Source organism: Brienomyrus brachyistius, chromosome 15 (assembly GCF_023856365.1).
Source record: "Brienomyrus brachyistius isolate T26 chromosome 15, BBRACH_0.4, whole genome shotgun sequence".
Taxonomy (NCBI): domain Eukaryota; kingdom Metazoa; phylum Chordata; class Actinopteri; order Osteoglossiformes; family Mormyridae; genus Brienomyrus; species Brienomyrus brachyistius.
The window spans coordinates 11,789,961-11,806,437 of NC_064547.1; the positions used below are offsets into that span (position 1 = coordinate 11,789,961).

At 42.7% G+C, this 16,477-nt stretch overlaps 1 protein-coding gene across 4 annotated transcripts in view; it reads left to right on the forward strand.

Annotated features, from left to right (window-relative positions):
• The window catches only part of LOC125708896 (tumor protein 63-like), a 60,173-nt gene that overhangs the window by 17,073 nt on the left and 26,623 nt on the right, over positions 1–16,477 (forward strand). For 2 of the 4 annotated variants that reach the window (XM_048976811.1, XM_048976812.1), the window contains exon 3: positions 2,042–2,171. In XM_048976811.1, coding sequence (XP_048832768.1) covers positions 2,042–2,171 — 130 coding nt within the window. Of the gene's footprint in view, positions 1–2,041; positions 2,172–10,661; positions 10,842–16,477 lie in introns of those variants that run through there. The other 2 variants (XM_048976813.1, XM_048976814.1) reach the window with 1 other exon arrangement.

Consider the following 16,477-nt stretch of genomic DNA (forward strand, 5'->3'; position numbering starts at 1 on the left):
CCATTATAAATAATGGAAACTCAGATGATTCGTTCCACAACCCAAAAATATTCATATAAAAATTATTAATACAAAATAGAAAGTAAAAATACATAAAGAAATTAACCTGTACTTTACCACTGAAAAGAATCGTGGATGATGTGAGGGAGACGAGAGTGAGAAGGAAAGGAGGGTTATTTTGTAGGATGACTTTCACTATAACTAATGGAATCACTGCTGTCTGTTGGCTCACTGGAATCTTTTTCTTTTTGTGCGACTTTAAGAAGGAACCTATCCAATGACAGCTGCTTTTGCCTGCTTTTCAATTTCGCAGAAATGTGGACATTGCATTGTCGTTGAACAGATTCATCACTCACTCTGCTACTCCCTTATTCGGGTGGTGCTTTTCTACTAAATTTTGACAATACGAGTGAGGCACGCCGACTGAGACCAAGCATGGGAAACGATTACCCACAATCCCGTAGCGAGAGAGAGAGCGAGAGAAGGACCATCGGCTCAGTTGTGATTACGCGATGCTAGGCATGTAGAAGTATTGAATGTAGAAGGTCTGTCCTGCCCATTAAGTGATGGGAAATATCAGGGTTTGTCACTGAGGTCACACCACCAATTGGTATAAATTAGAAGGAGTCTTGAAGCATATGTTGCTCTTCTTTGAAGATGGCTAAGGTCAGGAAGGAGCTAACGAGTGAGCAACAGGTTTGAATAAAGACCCTTTTTGATGCTGGCTGGAGTTAGCTAAAGAGATGCAGTCCAAGCACTGTAAAGTACACTTCAGATCACCATGATGCCACCAATTAACCCCAGAACCGAAAGGGCTAAGGTAGGAAAAGGAAACTTTCTGACAAACAAGTGAAGCATCTCAAAATTCTCAATCTTAAGGACTGAGGAAAGACCTCACGAGAACTGCGTGATGAGATCAACACCACAGTGACTAATGGTGCAACAGTGTCCTCAAGAACTATGCGTCAGAAACTGGGAGAAGGACTTAAACCCATCCATCCATCCATTTTCCAAACCGCTTATCCTACTGGGTCGCGGAGGACTTAAACCATTACCAAATAAACCAGTACTGAGAGAGAAAAATAGACTGAAATGCCTGAAATTTGCCAACAAAAGAAATGAACATATGAAGACTGGTATAAAGTGTTGTGGACTGATGAGTACAAGTTTGACAAGATGCAAAGAGTCTATGTTCAATGGAGAGAGGGGGAGAGATATAAAAATTTTACCTGTATGTTAAACATGGAGGGGGTAGTATTATGGCGTGGGGTGCCAATTCAGCCCCAGGAACAGGTGATGTAGAGAGAATTGATGGCATCATGGACAACATCCTGGTGAGGCACATAGTCCCATATGGGAGTCGTCTTATTGGGCCTGGATTTATTTTCCAAGAGGACAGTGACCCTAAATATTCTTCTAACCATTGCCGGAACTACCTGTGACAGAAGGAATCTGCTGGAACATTGAAACTGATGGACTGGCCCATTCAAAGACCGGACCTCAACCCCATTGAGCAAGTTTGGGGCGAGTTGGAAAATAAACTGGACAGATGTATTGTATTGGAAAGTCTTGAGCTTGAGTTGCAGGAGAGATGGGATAGCATTAGTGATGAAGCTCTCAGGAAATGTATTGACACTATGACTGAGAGGTGTGCTGCTTTAACTGCTGCAAAAGGACATACCAAATATTAAAGTTAAAAGTGGATAAAAACAGTAGGACTCACTTCATTTGACACTTGGTGTGCTCAGCGCAACCATCTGCATATTTCATGGACATTATGAAATGAAATCATGTGTTGGAGGCAAAAAGGTCAATATTTTCAGATCTGTCAGGAGTTATAATAATTTTGGCCACTACTGTATATTGAATATTTTTTCTGGCAAATCCTGTCAGCAGCATGAATAATCATTATACATACCTTATCAATTGTTTTAACATTTGAGAAAGTTTTGGTTTGTTAAACGCTCCAAAAGGTAATTACAACATATTTGTATTCATTGTGCAATAATGTTGGTTTACGTAATGTAATATTTTGCCATAGGTCAGCCTTTCATTCAGTTCAGCCCATAGAACTCAACTTCTCAGAGCAACCGGTGGATGGGTCCCCAGGTAACACTATTGAAATCAGCATGGATTGCATCACCATGCACAGCCCCGATGAACACCTTACTGTGAGTACTCTTACACACTGAAGAAAAATGTCAGTGCTTGTGATTATGAATCCCTTCTCAGTTCTGTTAAAGACAATACAGGATGCTTAGATGTCACGGGAGTTATTCAACATGAAAAATGACATTTGTATGTTTTGGCAAGTTCGTTGTTTTAAGTGAAGTATGTATTAGATGGGAATTAGATTACAGACCAACCCTGTATTAGGATACATAGGTCCTAGAATTTTTTTTTCAGTCTATTTATTCTGAGAATAAATAGAATGAGAATTTCAACGTATGATACATTATGTCACTAATCATATAAACTGCGGGGATGGCACAGTGGTTAGCACTGTCACCTCACACGTCTGGGACCTGGGTTCAATTCCCACATATGTGGACTTTGCATGTTCTTCCTGCGTCCTCGTGGTGTTTCTTTTGGGTACTCTGCCCCATAGGTGTGTTTATGTATGTATGTTTGTCTGGGGGAGTGAATCGTGTGTGTGAGTGTGCCTTGTAATGGGTCGGTGCACCACCCTGGGTTGTTCTCTGCCTTATGGCTGTACCCTCCGGGATTAGGCTCCAGACCCCCCATGACCCTTAACAGGATAAGCAGTTTCAGCAGATGGATGTAAAACGTACCTTTGGGATGACAGGATGTTACATTCAGACAATTTCAGTGGACCGTTGATCTAGAGAAATATAAGTTACAGCGGATAAATGGGCATAAGTAATAGGAAGATTTCATTGGTTATTTAAAAACTAGATATAATCTTCCTCGTAAAATCTGAATAATCCATTATGTGGGTATTATTTTTATTTTCTACCAAGTGTAACAAATTGAGGAATGATTCAATTTCATTTTAATTACTGCTAGCTGTCACACCACGTGCCGGACGGGAGATCGGTCAGGCAGCGAGAGCGATCAGGAACAGGCAGGAGGCAGAATTCGGGGTAGACTAGGGGTTTATTAACGTAGGTACGGGCAGGACGGAACACAGGCATTGACATCAGTGACAGACAATGGATTCAGGTAAGACACGGACTGAAATACACAGGACTGAGCAAATTAACTAGACACAGCTGGGTACAATCGGGAGAACACACGTGGGTAATCAGGGGGCGTGGCACACAGGAGGAGCGGACGAGCCGGGCAAGACAGGACCCCCCCCCCCCCAAAGGCGCGCTTCTCCGGGCGCGCCGAGGAAGGGGGCGACGGACAGGACGAGGCAAAACAGGACCTGAAAAACAAGAACAGAATCAACGCAGGACGGGGAACAGGACCGAAGCACAAAACACGGCAAGAGACAGAACATAAGGCAGGAGCTGACAGACGAACGGGAAAGCGGAGAGAGACCAGGAAGGGAGACAGAAAGAACGGGCGGAACAAAGGGACCAGGGGTGCTAGGCGGGCACACCGGGGAACAAGGAACAGAGACGGGCGGAACGAAAGGGCGAGCAGAAAACGGAGGGGCAAAGACAGGAGGGACAAAGGCAGGGGCACCGGGCGAGAAGGAGGGGGACCAAAGGGTCGGCCGAGGGAGCCACTGCGGGCGACGGGAGGCAGCCGGAGTGGCCGCAGGCGGCCGGGAGGCCGGAGCCGGAGGGGACCCCGGAAGGGCCGACGAGACAGGGCGAGGGACCGAAGCAGGGAGTCGGAGGGGGAACCAGGGAAGGGGACGAGGGAGCCGGAAGGGACCTGGGCAAGGGCAAGGGCAAGGAGAGGGGGGGAGCCGCCGCAGGCGGCGACGTCCTCCTACGCGCAGGAGGCGGGGGACCAGCAGGCGACCGAGGAGCCGCCTCAGGGGCACCCGCAGGCGACCGCCGAGAACCCGGCGGAGGGAGCGAGGCAGGGCGACGAGGGCGAGGGGGATCCGCAGGCGACCGCCGACCCGGGGGCCAGGACCTGCAGGAGCCGACCAAGCCCTAGCGCAGGCGAGGGAGGGCGGGACCCCAGTCCTTCGTCTGTGTCCCCTCCCTTTACGGGACACAGACATGACGACCCCAGGTCGGGGTCGAGTTCGCCGGGGCGAGGGTAAAAAGTCACAAGTGTGATCCCCGAGGGGTCTCATTCCAGCTCTTCCACCTCCGAAGAGGGAGGAGCCACGATGGAGTCCTCCGGGACCACCTCGGGGACTAGGGCGACAGGAACTGGGGCACGGTCAGAAGCAGGGGCACGGTCAGGGACCGGAACAGGGTCAGCAGGCTGTGGAGGCGCCGGCCCGGGAGCTGCTGGAGCGCGGTCAGGACTTGGAGCGCGGTCAGGACTTGGAGCGCGGTCAGGACTTGGAGCGCGGTCAGGACTTGGAGCGCGGTCAGGACTTGGAGCGCGGTCAGGACTTGGAGCGCGGTCAGGACTTGGAGCGCGGTCAGGACTTGGAGCGCGGTCAGGACTTGGAGCGCGGTCAGGACGCCTGCCCGGGAGCTGCAGGCTGCTGCAGTGGGGGCAGCGGAGGCGGCTGCTCGGGCTCTGGGGCCGCAGGGGGCGGGACCGGTAAGTCCCGTGCGGGCAGGACGGGCGTGGCCCCTTTAAGACTCCGGGGCACACGCGGGATGGCATCCTGCACTGTGCTGGCCCCCTTATTGGCCAGCCGGTCGGGGCGGAAGACATACCGCTCTAGGGGCGGTGGCAGGTCAGTGGCGGCGGGCCGCTCTCTCCGGATGGGGGAAGCTGCCTGTGCAAGCAGCTTAGCTGCGCCGGTGACGGTAAGAGCGGCCGGGGAGTCCTCTAGTTCCCCGGCCGGAAGGGAAGCGGGGACGAGAGCGCACGCCCCTACCACGATAGTCGGGGCGATTGCGTGCTTCTTTTTCCTCCTCTTAGTCGTCACGGCGGTCGCTGGGGGCTGTTCCGCGTCCGCTGGGACGGACCACTGGGGAACGACCTCCGCGACGCCTGGCTCGTCCAGCTCCAACCTCCGCGTGGTCACGCGCCTAACCAGCTGGTAGAGGTTGGAGCGCACCACTTCCAAGCGATGCCCGTCCTCCCGTGGGGACGTCGCCAGCAGGTCGTCGCAGCTGTCGGTAGCCAACCTCAGCGCGACGGGGTCCTCCTGGACATCGGGCTGGAGGAGCCAGTAATGCACCTCCTGCAGCAGACCGAGACGCTGGTCCTCGGTCTGCCGCGGTGCCTCGTTGGTTGGGTCTGTCATTCTGTCACCACGTGCCGGACGGGAGATCGCTCAGGCAGCGAGAGCGATCAGGAACAGGCAGGAGGCAATTCGGGGTAGACTAGGGGTTTATTAACGTAGGTACGGGCAGGACGGAACACAGGCATTGACAACATCAGTGACAGACAATGGATTCAGGTAAGACACGGACTGAAATACACAGGACTGAGCAAATTAACTAGACACAGCTGGGTACAATCGGGAGAAAACACGTGGGTAATCAGGGGGCGTGGCGCACAGGAGGAGCGGACGAGCCGGGCATGACACTAGCTTACACAGAAAATAAACTAAAGTAAATGTCACAGTGCATTTCTTTGGCCACTGTTAAATCGCAAAGAAGTGGTTGTTTTGTGCATTTAGTGCACTCATTCATTTTGTGCATATGAATGAATATTATTTGAGAATGTTTCAGCATAGTTGTATCCAGGCTGCATAAACAGTATGACCATTCCTCCAAGAGTGTCGAAGAGTGCTATGAGTTGCTTGAATGCATTTTCGTAAAAGAGTTTGGTTCATGGTGGGTTCCTGCATAGTTTCCATTTTAAAACTATAAAACTTTTCCAGACTGTAGAGAGGGTGAAAATGGTAAAAGTTGGTGACAGGGAGCCTTGGGGGTTGGTACTGATGGTGTGCTAGGTCAGCGTACCTCCGAGGGTGTCACTCTGGGCAGTTATACTTCGCATTTTGCTTTACGCTCACATTTGAGATACTTAACCAACCACAATATTTAGGACTGACAAGCCAAGTTGGTGAAATTGCATTTCTCCATTGTGAGTATTATAAATTTGAAGGCAGTTTGCATTAATACGTCTTGCTGGAAATTAATGAAGCACACATCCCACAGACATACCCTCACTTCTTGGTTCGCGATGTTGCTCTTCAATGTGCGCTGTGCATGCATTGTGGCACTGGCAACCAGCTCACATTAATGATTTCATCAAAAACATTAATAGGTAAACTCAGATGTGTTTTTTTATTAGACAGTATGCCAATTTGTTGCAATAGCCTGGTTATACTGAAATATTTCAATGCTTTCTTTGATTTTTATATATTTATCCAGACTTGGAAATCACCAAAATCAAATTCCATACTTTTCCATACTGCCTAGAACACTATTTTGTCTAACATTGTGAGATACATTATCAGAATTTATAAGGACATCCATCAGTACTTTTGACACTAACACAGTGGATCTTTTAGATAACCTGTGGTCAGATTTGCTTCATGTTGACCCTCTCTTATCATGCCATTAAAGAACATTGTCAAATCTTGTTTAGCACTATGATAAACAATTTTTTAAATTATTTTTGAATTACAGACTTTTGCCTGGGCACTTCCTGTTTTATATCTTTAGGTTATTGCTATGTTCTCTAAAATGTGATGATTAGCTGTAGTAATATGCCAAGAACCATTACCATAGATTTTAAATCTGGTGCTTTTGCCTGGATGTAATTATTTAAACTGGATCTATTATCTACTGCTTGAACATAATGGACAGAGAGTCTTTTAAAGTGCAGTAAGGAGCTTAAATATTTTACTTCAGATAGCTATTTAATACCGTGTTTAAATAATGACAAGTATAACACCCAATGCAAAATGTGCATTTTATTTGGAGGAACTGGTTAGATGGCTGGATGGAATGTGATTGTGTTTCTCCAGCAAGAAGTGAGTTACAGGGGCATTTCATTGATGAACAGGCAACTCTCTGTGTCCCCTCTGCCTGTGGTCTTGTAGAACCATTTTACCTGTGTGTTAAAAAGCAAACAAGGTAAGACTTCCTCAGTACAGGCGTGGCAATGCCCTTGAATGTGAATGCACTTCCTGTGTAGCAATATATAGAATGAAAGGGATGTTAAAATCCTTACACATCAGCACTGGGCATTCACTCCTTTAGCCTGTCTGGCAGTGAAAACAGATCAGGGCTCCCCTCCCACTGAAGGAATGCTGCTATCTCTCTTCCTTGGGTGCTGTCTGGTACTGAGTGGGGGGCTAAAAAAAGAGTAGCAAAACAGAGCGTCACTTTCTGTATCTGCAAGATTCGCTCCTCTGCCTGAGTGGTTAGCACACCTCTGTAACCTTTAGCAACAGGAGAGCACAGAGTACAGGCGGTGACACATGGGGAGGCCCGAGACTGGCTGTAAGGCGAGTCTGCAAATTGCTATCCAGCAATTACACACTTAGCAGCACCCTTTGATGAAGGGCCAGATTTGGCACTGCCTTTCCCTCTTTTATGTCTCATTAGTATACAGCTTGCATTCAACCCTCACAGGGGGTATGTTTGCATTGTGTAGGGCTTGCGCTTAGTAAGGCATTTTTCTTACTTCTTGTTTTCTTTAGCTGCAGGGCGGCAATTTAGTAAAAAAAAGCTGCAGCCATGTCTCGGGTCCTTGTTTGTCAATAGGTCTCTCTTTGCAACAAGGGGAGAAAAGCATTTGGGTTAAAAATCACAAAGGAATGTGTTGAAAACATTGGTAGCAGGAACACAATACTTTCCTCAAAACAACTGATTTTATGGCAAGGTTCAAATCAGCTGAGCATGGCGGAGTAGGGAGTTGTCTAGAAAGATGCGAGTTCCCTCAGACTGTCAACACAGGCATATTCCTCTTGATAAATGTGATCATTTATAGTAAACATAAGCAATAAAAAATCCCTCTATCTCTGATCTGGTTCAATAAACGTAGATAAACCATGTTTGAAATTCAGAGCATCATTCCAGTATTGTTTGCTTTTACAAAAATAAGGAAAATTTCCTGAGTTTGTAGGTAAAGATTTGTGGCTGCAGCTAAGAGACTGAGACACCTCCCCAGCACTCAGAACCGCCACCATTTGCTCTTCAGCAAATTCAGAAGTATTGTGCAGGATGATAGGGTTAGGAATTGAACCAAATTCCCATTAGACTATTAGGCTTTTTCTTTGATTTGAATATGGTTCATGTTGTTGAATATGATTCAGTACTCATAGTATCAAGAATAATGATCTGCATGAGCTGTCTATAGGACCTATCTCTTACAAGGATTAACCTGAAATTCCAATTGTATAATCAAATAAGAAAAGTATAAGGAGCTGGCCATTTAATAAATTTAAAATAAGTGTATTTTGTAAATATGTCATTGTTTGTGTTGCCATACTTGAGAAATGTCTTGGTATTCTGTGATATTTATAAGGGAAACAAGATGCTGGGTAGTGTGCTTGTGAAACTGATTTATCATTTTAAAATATTTGCAGATGAACTATAAAGTACAATAAATGGTATGGTCTGTTCCCTGCTGTGTTCCCTTATCTGGTGGTCCTTTCCCAGCTCCCCGTGTTCATTTTATCTGTCCTTGTTCCCCTCTTTAATGTCCTAGTTCTGTCTGGATTCCTGATTTTCATTAGTGGTTCTGTGTCTAGCATTTCGCTGTTTGGTCTTGTCTTCTCTGTGACCGTGACATTACCCTCACATGCCCGGTGTTCACGCATTTGGTGGGTGGTAATGTCAGGGTCAGCGCCTCTCCAAACCTGCACTTCGTGTCCCCTTCCCTGTTTGGCCAGCAGGTGTCGCTGGCCATCCTGTCCTCTTCCCTGTTTCTTGCCCTTCGGCCCCAGTGTGTCTAGCCCCTAGTGTGTTTTCCCTGTTCCTCAGACTGCTGCATAGGTCAGGAGGATGAGTGTGTAGCCTAGATTCTGTTCCCCTGTGTCATGGGTTTGAGGCTAGTTATCACCTGTTTTGTTTTCTGGATTTTAGTTCTCTAGTGTTTTTTTTTTTTTGTGTTTTCTTATTCTTTCCCCAGGTTTATTGTGATTATTTCTGTATATTCTTGTTTCTAGGTTCCTGGTGGTGTTTCCCCTAGTCTTTGCTGTAGATTATTAGTCTTTAGTGTTTGTTAATTCTCTTAGTTCTGTGTGTTCTTACAGTTATTGTGTCCACCATGTTTCTCATTGCTCCTGTGTCTGCCTTGATTGGTTCATTGGTTAAGTTATACCTGTTCCTCGTAGCTCACATTGCAGTATAAATTAAAGGGTCATATTTTAGAGTACCAGCTTGGATATAGCTGCCCTTAATGCTTATTGTATTATTTCAGTATTGTAAAGTCCTCAGGATACATGTAAGTTTTTTGATAAAACAGACAGATACTAGAGTACCTTAAATAACTATGGCAATATAAATTTAGAAATTTTATACACTGAGATCACCGTAAACTAAATAATATGAAAAGATGAAGAACAGTGTCATCATTTAGTTAATGTCAGTCCTAAGAACATACCATTAGTTTGATTGCATTTTGGGGAATTAGATTGTTTTAAAACTGTGAATCATACTTGCAGTATATTGGGGTCATTAAAATGAGAAAACGTTGGGTTTTCACAAATGGGACAGATTTTAAAGATAAGTGAGCTATATTGGGATGAATAATGGTCATCTTCCAAATGTTACTCCCACATACATTTTTCAACATGTTTCAATACTTAATTGCATTGACACTGTAAGACCTGTTTTTCTGATTATCTGAGAGAGATTTTCACTTTTCGTTATGTATAGAGAGAAGCAATGTACGGGAGTCACACTGTTAAGGACTGTCTGGGTTGCATTAAAAGCTTCTTAAGTCCTCCTAAGTTAGTGTTTATACTGCGTTGCTTTTCTAAGATGTGCTTCTTCTACTTTTTGCCACCTTTGGACAGAAGTGCTCAGATGAGCTGTTCATTGGTATCCACTCTCCAAATAATATGCCTACAGTTTAGATAATATGCAAATTATTTACCAGGCATTGACATCTGGGTCATTTTGTCTCAGCTTTACAGATTTTATAGATTTACAAATTTATTTTCTTGCTAATTCTTCAAATATAAGTTCCTTCACTTCAGGCTGCAGGTGAAATTTATTTAGTTTAATTAAATAAATCCTCATGGCTGTAATATTGCATTACTTTTTGGCTTAGATATCACTTCTGCTTCAAATTTATTTTATCTGTGCTTGATGAAACATACAGTTTTTTGGGTAATAGAGGTTTTGTTGAAGTATGATATTTTTTCATACTCGTATTACATATATGTTCAGTTACCTTTAATGTCTTTGACTGGTGCAATTCTGAATTAAAACTGAAAAATGAAATGTGCATCAGGACAGGATCTGGTGAATTTTGAAAGCCTACATCTTACTGTTTAAAATTGAGAAATATGTGTGGTTAATGAGAACGCGTGTGTTTAATAGTCCCTTAACAGTTTAAATTGAATAAATGAAGTATGCACATGTACAACCAGCAGCATTTTAGCGTTATACCTGAGTAGGTGAAAATAGGTGTGGACTCTAGCATTGGGCGGGTAGGTGTCAGACTCCTCCCCTTGGCAGTATATATGGCAACCCCCGTAGAATCCTATAGAGACTCTGATTATCCTGTTGACATCCATAGACCCCCAACAAATCCTAAAAGCAGGGGAAACAAGGTAGAAAACCCTGGAGCCAGAGGAGCAAACAGCGGCTGCACTGCTCAACCTCAGCGCCAACATGTTGTATTTGGAGACGGCGGCCCCAACACAGTATAGTGAGGTAAGAGGCACGGAGATCTCCTCTCTGTCCCACCTCAGTGTCCCACTTATTTCACTGGCAGTGGCCAACTTAATGGCTGAAAATGGATGCGGCCTCAAAGAGATTCCATTCCATTGCTTCTTACCTTGACAATTTTGGTGTCTTTCAGAATTTTTATAAAATACATTGTTATGTATACAAAACATAATTATTATACAGCTATCTTTATAACGTTCTGGTCAGTATTGTGAAACTTTATATGGGCCATGTCATGAATCTCTCATAAATCAGTGGGTGCAAATAATTTGTCTTCTGTTTAGCACTTGGAACAAGAATTATCCATCTCTATTTACAAAGTGTATTTTAGTTTTCTATAAATGAGGTACCAGTTAATACAGTATAAATAAGTGATTACATCTTGATGTTTGGACAGAGACAGATGCTGTGGTCACCTCTGTTTCAGTAAGTCTATTTGTTAAAGTCAACAGAGCAGGAGAATTGTCATCTGAAAAGACTGGCACTTCACCACCACTAGGCAAGCATAGTCTAGATGTAATATCAAACCCACTTCTTTGGGAATAACTTTGGTTAAAACTCTTCGATATCTGCTTGTCTTTCATTTGCTCGGTTTACTAGATTATGCATAAAAGTTTATGCCAGTGGCACTAGTATTTGACCTGACTTGTTTGTCAATAGGTTGTACTAATATTCACAATTTTATCTGCCTTGTCCGCTGTTACACTACCTATAAACTGTACAAGAATTTAGATGGGAAACTATATAAAATCAGCGGCAATAATTTTGTGACAACACGCAACAGTAAATTTTGTATCTCGGTTTGTGTTATAGCTGAAGGGGAGCATTGATTTCCGCATAGTCGTCGAAAAAAATCGTCGAAAATCCGTGTGGTGCATTCCATTTGATAATTCTTTTCCCATTGTGAAGCAATTTAGGAACGTAAATTCTTAATGTGTTGCGCAAGATAAAAATGGCTTCCACTCCATCTGAACAGATTTGGTGGAATGAGTTTGGTACTGGGTAGCACAAATAGAACAGATCGAAAGCCTTGTGTTCATTTTCTCACAATTACCATCCCTTCAGCAGAGGAAACTGAAAACAGGGGGTAAACGAATAAGCCATGCAAAAAATGCAAAAAGTTCCCCAAACAGCGAGGAAATTTAATAGTCACAGCCGCTGGATGAACTCTTCATTATTCAATACGGCACAATAATCAACATTTCATCTGGTGCTGTTCAGTAAATTACAGAATTTGCTGGGTCAAACGAACATTCCAGCGGCTTGCTGGAATGCATAGTGACTTCATGACATCATGCATTTGTAACTGTTATATAACTTTGTAATGATTCTTGGATAAAGTGAATTTTAAATCGAGCTTAAAATCCTGCATGCTAATTATTTAGCCACCTGATGACTTTTTTGATCGTATTTTTTTTTTTAAACGTGCATTATAATACAAATTTCTTTTTCTTTTTTTCAGTAGTTTTTGACATCACTATAGTCTTTTAGTAGTTTGCGTTAGTAGCCTTCATGTTTCTATTCAGATTATTTCTTGAAAGCAGATATGCTATAAATGGGAAATGGGAAAACATTTCACGTAAATTTTAGTAGTGATGTTCTAACAGTTAGAACAAATCTGATTCGTCTCATAATATGGAGTAGAGTGGGGGCCTTACTGATGTTGAGGAGACACAAAGTCTGTTTATTTCCAAATCAATGTACAGAAAAGCCGTGATTGTTTGAATCTGAAAACCTCTTTTATTATCACATTGCTTTGTATTATTTGTCCAGTGTATATTTAATGATCTTTGCTTATTTCATACTTTCACATGAAAATAGGTTCCTTTTGCAATGTGGCCAGTTGAGCTGTGTCTTTCAGGGTCTTAACCTGTAGGCTGTTATGTCACTTTGCTCCCTTTCAAGCCTGGCATTCTTCATAACAGGTGCCTGTGTTGTGTCTTGGTCAGACACCTTGGCTTCACATAGTAGTGCTGTCAACACGTCACTGTGACCAGAGTGAAAAGGCTTCCCTTTGGTCTTATTTCATGAGTTGTCATAGTTGTACTTGTTTTTACAGAAGTCTGAAATTTCCTTTTTGTAGGTTTTTCTTGTTCACTCAGAGAAACAGTTATATTCAGGTAGCCTTTATTGAGTGACCCTGGAACATTTTTAAAATAATCAAAAAATGAATGATGTAAAACATGTATTTTCTTCAAATGCAGATATGTTTAGAAAAGTCCTCCAGTCGCCTTCCATGTAGCTGGTTTGTTTTTTACCTTAATGCAGGTGAATTACTTATGCTTTGTCCCCCAACCTGCCAACCCGCCCCCATCCAGGATCAGGTTCTGCAACCAGCAGTCCCCTGGGAGCCATCAGCACCATAAGAATGTGCTCGCCCAGGCAATGCTGTTTAGTCTCCTGCTGTAATTGCTTTAATGGTGTGTTGGTGTAGAGATATAATCACACACTCCACCTATCCCAGAAGGTATCAGTCCACAAGACCCCCGTGCCTTAGTCAGCACCTTCCCCCTCCATTCAGTCACCGTAGCAAATAGACGCACATGCGGCTTTGTCCACAGAAATTAAAGTAGGCCTCAGGAATGACAAAAATTTCACCCCTCATTTTGAGTCTTCGCATTATGTAGTTTGCATCTTGAGTTTTGAAAATGTGTATTGTCTGGAGTACTGTTTCTTATCAGAGAATATATATATGTGTGTGTGTGTGTTTGATAATAATTAATAATAGTATGCAAAATTAAATATTAGAAAACCTGTAAAATGTAGCTTTTTCAGACAATAATCACGAAACATTTACTGCATTTGACGGACACGCTTACCCAGAGTGACTTACATAAATGCTTAGCAGTCTCATCAGTGAATAAATTCTGATACTGGTTCAAGAGAACCTGGCTAAGAATACTGTCACTCTAAAAAAAACTCTGTTGGCAAGTAATACAATTATTTTCTCTATTGCCCATATATGATGACAAAGACGTCATGCCCTGTGAACTGCCAGTTTGGAAAATATGGATGGATTGAATGGAATATTTCAGATATTCTCCTTATGCAGAATGTTACTCTGAACATTTATATGCTCCTACTCTGGATTTCCGATTCCATTTAAATAATAATAAAAAGATATATTATAATAGAATATTATTATTAATAGAAATAACCAATTTATCAGGTATAAATTTCAGCTTAATCATTTGCTGGCATGCATAAGATATTTTTCATAATTCTTGCGAAAAAGAAACAATTTCTTTTAAAAAAAAGTTTTCCATTGGCTAGTTAAGAATGTCATTAATTTTGACCTCCAGCTGGGAATATCATTTGTGTTTGTAAAATTTCAGCTATGCTGTCTCTGTGATTTTGATTCGTCAAATCAAATCAAGTATTTTTTGACTGTGAAGGTCATCAGTCCACCACACCCCCATCCCACCCCCAAAAGAATGAAATGTTGAACACAGGGTCTGTTCCTGACTGTCTGAAACAGACTGCATAACCATGCATGCAGAAATTGCCACATTATAGGTTTTTAAAGACATGAAGGCTGTTAATTTGCAACATTTCTGCTTAGCATCATGCCACTTCAGGGGCATACATTTCAGGGCAGTTATAAAAGTAAGGTATTTTTAAGAGAAGCTGAGGTACTTAATACATGCATGCTGCATTGCAGTGCAATAAGATATGAAAGAAGATATTAAAAGAAAGTACAGAATGTCCCCCCCAACAGATTTTGTATGACCTTCTTCAAGTTATTTAAAATTTTTAATTTGGATTAGTGTAAGGTTTTAGTCAAATAATAGCTTAATCCTGAAACGGTCTTCATTTTTTTTATTCATTTATTAAAGAATTGTTACACTAAAATCCATTTATTCCAGTACAACCTTACATAACTCAGTACAGTCATGTTGATGGTTTACATTTTTTGTTTCATATTAATTACCATACCTGTTAAGATTTCAGTTATTTTATGTAAGTATTGTGTTTCTTCTTCCAAGACCTACTTTTATAATAGCAGATGATCTTAGATGAGTTACTTTGACACAAGGAATTAACAATAATTGTTGTAGAGAATTATGGAGAACTTTGATTTCTCTCAACTTTTACGGAAAGTTACAGAGAATAAAATAAAAATTATGAATGTATAAATAAAATACTAGTTCTCTGTTTCGCCAGCAGATCTCTTGTACATGCCTGTAATGCCTAATTTAACTGTGTTAGGTGTTTTATATATTCTGCAACTATGATTTAAAATAATGTGAAATCCTTTCATACTCATTGACTTCCCATTCTCATAAATGCATGACATTTACTCCTCAGTTGAGCTGATATATAATTTGACACAGTTCTGATGCTCATCTAGAATAAGCATTCAGTACATTAACTGTTTTAAATATAAATATAAATCTTATTGATGACCCTAGCTACTTAGCTTCCGTGTGCCTTTACAGCCAAATCACATGCTAAACATGTCTGTCGAGCCCTCATGGTCTGAAGGGCCCTATTGTCCTGTGATTGTAAAGGGATTGTGTTCTCCCTATTGTAACGACACACGTGTCCTTAAAAAATGCATCCTGCTGGAGACTGGAGGCTTTAGTTATAGCAAGGTTTTCTTTTCTTTCTGTGTGTGTCTCTCATTGACAGGACAATATACACTTTTTTCACATGCCCCCTTCCATCTCCTCTGGTACATTGTTCCCAGGAGTCACCTGAAAACCTCATCGCTATTGTTTTGGGCTCTGGCTGACTCGTGACACACACAAACACTGACCCTTATCTGCAAGCAGGTTATCCCCCTGGCTTAACAGCGTGGGCTATCCTCCCTCAGGTGCTAGACTGTGTGTGTGTGTGGATTATGTTTATATTACGTGATATTACTGTGATAAAATGTGATAAAAAACTTGTTATTGTGATGTTGTGGGGATCATTTTTCAGGTCCCCAGAATGATCTGTGAATGCAATCAAAAAACTAAAAATGCCAAGTCTCATATTTTGTTTCGGTACGTATGGGTAAGGTTAGGCTTGGGTAGGGGTTAAGGTCATCATGTTGGGATTAGAGTTTTCTCTGCAGAAATGAATGGAGGGTCCTCACAAAGATATAATTACAAAACTGTGTGTGTGTGTGTGCGTGTGTGTGTGAAAGAAGCCGAGTCACCTGGCAGAGATTGTAAGAGCAAGACAGCTATAGCCTGCTGTGCCTGAAATAAAAGCAATCATCCTGCAGAGATTAATAGCTGTCTAAAGAGCCACAGAGACATGGCACCTAGTCCGGGAATGTACGGGTATAAATGGAATGGAATGGCGTGAATGGTTACCAGAGTGGGCAGGATGGGGCTGGCAGGGGTCATTCCTTCTCCCCTCAAGTGACCATTTTAGTCCTCATCTGCTCCGCCCACATTGCCAGGGGCAGTAATGTTGTGGGCCCTAGACTACCCAACAACAGAGGTGCCTCATAATTGCCTCCATATCACTGCCTGTCTAAAGTGTCACAATAAATCCTGACATTCCCGTCTCCTTTGTAGTTCTTTTCTCCCAAAATTACATGTTGGGGTAGCAGCCAGTAATGGCATACTTTAACTGTAGTTGGCCCGCATATGTAAGTGACATTACTCTGTTTACCAGTTCATTGTGAA